Source organism: Chrysochloris asiatica, unplaced genomic scaffold (assembly GCF_000296735.1).
Source record: "Chrysochloris asiatica unplaced genomic scaffold, ChrAsi1.0 scaffold00041, whole genome shotgun sequence".
Taxonomy (NCBI): Eukaryota; Metazoa; Chordata; class Mammalia; order Afrosoricida; family Chrysochloridae; genus Chrysochloris; species Chrysochloris asiatica.
The window spans coordinates 13,057,469-13,061,044 of record NW_006408559.1 but is presented as its reverse complement, the minus strand read 5'-3'; the positions used below and the strand labels follow the sequence as shown (position 1 = coordinate 13,061,044).

General features: G+C 57.6%; 1 protein-coding gene across 2 annotated transcripts in view; it reads left to right on the top strand.

The window, feature by feature from the left end:
• Positions 1 to 3,576, top strand: part of HIPK2 (homeodomain interacting protein kinase 2) — a 165,883-nt gene that overhangs the window by 161,346 nt on the left and 961 nt on the right. For both annotated transcript variants that reach the window (XM_006861171.1, XM_006861170.1), the window contains exons 13-14: positions 315 to 559; positions 2,100 to 2,257. In XM_006861171.1, coding sequence (XP_006861233.1) covers positions 315 to 559; positions 2,100 to 2,257 — 403 coding nt within the window. The remainder of the gene's footprint in view (positions 1 to 314; positions 560 to 2,099; positions 2,258 to 3,576) is intronic.

The following is a 3,576-nucleotide window of genomic DNA, read 5'->3' as shown; positions in this document are numbered from 1 at the left end:
CCCCACAGAACCCACCTCCCTCCTCAGAACCCACCTCCCTCCTCAGACCTTGTCTTCCTCCACCCCTACAGGCTGTCCTGGGTCCCCTTAGAAATCCTGTCCCCTCCTGCATGTGCTTTCTGCATGTCACCAGCCCCCATGCTTATCTCCCAGCCCTCCCTCCCTGGCAGGCTGCCCTCCCAGACTGTGTCCCCCGTTCACTGGCTCCTGCTGGACCATTCCTAGCAGCAGTGACTGGTGAGCAGCACCCCCTGCACACTCATGCTCAGCGGTGGGTCAGTTCCCTCACCACCTTGGCACTCCTGCCCTTCCAGCACCGTGTCCAAGCAGAGGAAGAACGTCATCAGCTGCGTCACGGTCCATGACTCCCCCTACTCGGACTCCTCCAGCAACAGCCCCTACCCGGGGCAGCAGCGGGCCGGCCACAGTGGTGCCCACGCCTTCGACAGCAAGGGCGGCCTAGACGGCCACTGCCCCGGGAACCCCCGGACCATCATCGTGCCGCCCCTGAAGACCCAGGCCAGCGAGGTGCTGGTGGAGTGTGACAGCCTCGCACCAGGTAATGGGAGGACGGGCCACTCGGGTCCTGATGCTGCTTGTCCAACTAGGCTGAGAACTAGAAATCGCTTGCCATCCTGTCAACTCCAGCTCACGTGTTCGAGCAGGACTGCCCTCCACACGGTTTTCAGTGGTTTGGAAGTAGGTTGCCAGGCCTTTCTTCTGAGGTGCCTCTGAGTGGGCTCAAATCTCTAACCTTTGAACCACCAAAAACCACCAACTGCCATCAAGGTGATTCCAACTCATAGCCACTCTAGGGTTTCCAACAAGGTTGGCAGTTCAAACCCACCAGCCATTCGTCAGAAACCCCTATACAGGGTCGCTGTGAGTCTGAATTGACTCGATGGCACTTAACAACACCACTGCCACCAATCTTCAGGGAAGCACTCGGTCTCATCTTTCTCCCGCCAAGCGACTGCTGGGTTTGAGCCCCTGACCTTTCAGTTAGCAGCTGAGTGCTTAGCCCCCACGCCACTAACGCTCATTTCTAGAAGACCTGCATTGTATCTGGAATAAAATGTTTTAATTACCCAAATGACTGAGACGTCCTGAGGAACAGTCCCACACAAAGCTATGCTCGGTGAAAGGAGCCATGGCGGCGCCAGAACGTGCTCCTCGGACACAAGACGAGGCAGGCACTCGGCTTCTGTAACGATGCCAACCTTGGGAAGCCCGTGAGCTTGCTGTGAGTCCGAATCAGCTTGACAGAGGCTTAATAAGGGCTGCGGCTTCGAAAGCAGCCAGTGCCATTGTCCCTAACAAGATTGATGCTCCCCTGGGAGGGTGGCATTCAGACTTCCTAGTGACGCCTGCACATCCAGCCTTCCTGTTTCTCAGAACAAATCCATGCCCTAAATGCAGAATCTCCTCAGGCTTGGAACAATTCAGGAGGGTTGTCCTCACCTCCTGGTGCTCAACTGACCTGCGGCGGCCACACACAAGCTGACTGCAGCCGTCCCCAAGGGGACTCGTAGTGACAAGGAGCCTATGATCTCCCTGGAGGAAGGCTACTTGTCTGACCCTAACCTTTAACCTTCCTGTGCCTTCAGGTCAGGGAGGGTCCTTGAGTCATCCCCCCAACACACACACCACACACCACCCACTGCAGCCCTGAACGAGACCCTGAGGAACACAAAGAACATGCCTTCTACCCTCTTACATTCCCCTTAGAATCCCAGTGTCCCCAGAAAGTGTGGGAAAGATTAGACGTCCAGCGGGAGCCAAAGGAATAAGTGCATTTTAGTCCCTCACTTTGCAAACACTTGACCTTCCCGAGTGTTCCGTCCCTGCCTCAGATGGTTGGAGTGACCCTTCCAGGGAGGCTGTGGCTCACATCTCCCACTCCCAACCCCCATCCCGCTTCCTTTTTGTCCTTGGGGACCCAGCCACCCTCTCGTCCCATGAAACACTCAGAGCCAAGTAAGGCACCACCACATCTGGGCTGGCTGTAATCGGAATGCCTTGGGGTGTGTTCCTTCCAGAAGTCTCTTCCAGGCAACGAGATGCCACGGCTAACCAGCGGCCTGTCCCTCTCCCAACAGTCAGCAGCGGCCACCATTCGTCCTTCTACAAATCCAAGTCCTCCAGCAATGTGACCTCCACCAGCGGCCATTCTTCAGGGACCTCGTCTGGAGCCATCACCTACCGGCCACCTAGGCCGGGACCATACTTCCAGCAGCAGCCTCTGAATCTCAGCCAGGTGAGCCCTCCAGTGGTCCCCAGAGAAGAGGTCAGCTTAGCAGACCCTCACCCAGCTCCCAAATGGTGACCTCAAGCCTCCTTCTGCTTGGGGAGTCTGGTCTTGGTCCCTTTGATGGCCTCTCAATGCCCTGATGCCAGACTAAACATAGAGGAGAGGGTGGCTCACCTGTGGAATGAGGTGCTGGCTAGCCTAGCAGGCTATGGACACAGGAACAGGCCTGGGTGGCCTATGTGTGGGGTGAAATGTTGTCCCAGGCCAGACCACAGGGTCAGACCTGGGTGGACCACATGTGAGGTGCGACGTTGCCTCAGATCAGCTGGCCCAGGACACAGGTCTGGGTGAACCATGTGTGTGGTGGGATGTTGTCGCAGCCTAGCTGGACCAGAATGCAGGGACAGACCTGGGTGGACCACATGTAGGGTGGGACATTATCCCAGTGCAGATCTGGAACCACGTGTAAAGTGAGATAATGTCCCATTCCACCCAGCCTGGGACAGACAGGCCTGCAGTCTGAGGGAGGCAGGTTTACTGTTGAATTGCTAGGAGGGAGGCCCAGTCAAAAAGGAGACTTGCTCCAGGCCTAAGTGGATTGAAGCATGTCTCTTCACTCAGGAGCAAGCAGGGCTGGGTGTGAAGAGTCTCCTCTGGAGGGAGCTGCTTTGCCCTGAATAGGGGATGTGAGCTTGAGAGTCTCCCGAGGTGGTTGCGGGGAGACTGTGTGGCCTAGGTGAGTGGAAGGCTTTCCTGGTGCCAAGTGTCAGGGTGTGACGTGAAAGGACAGCTTCCTGTGAGGGACACCTTGCAGGGGTGTGTGTTTGGGGCACAGTCCTGTCTGGATGTTGCAGCTGCCCAGCTTGACCAGGTGTGGTCCTGCCTGATGGAGGAAGGCAGTGTGGGGCCCTCTGTCCTGTTAGGTCTCACCTCTGCATGCAGGGAACAAGTCTTCCCATCTCTCTCCCCACCGCCCCCCTGCTTCTTCCCTTCTCTTCCTCCCCTTCCTTCCTCTCCCCTCCAGCCCCTGACCCCCTCTCTCTAGTTCCTCCTCCGCTCCTCTCTGCCCTGGTCCCCCACCTTCTAATTCCCCCCACCCATCTTCCTCCCCCATGCCCCCCAGACCTCAATTCCCCCACCTCCCCCCAGATCTGCTTCTGATCCCCTCTCTAGCTCCTCCTCTCCTTCTCTCCACCCCCATGTCCCCCACCTGTCTCCCTCTTCCATGTCCCCCAACCCTCCTTCTCCTACCTCCCCCCCAGGAACTGACCCAACCCCCTCTCTCTCTAGCTCCACCTCTCTTCCTCTTCACCCCCATAACCCCC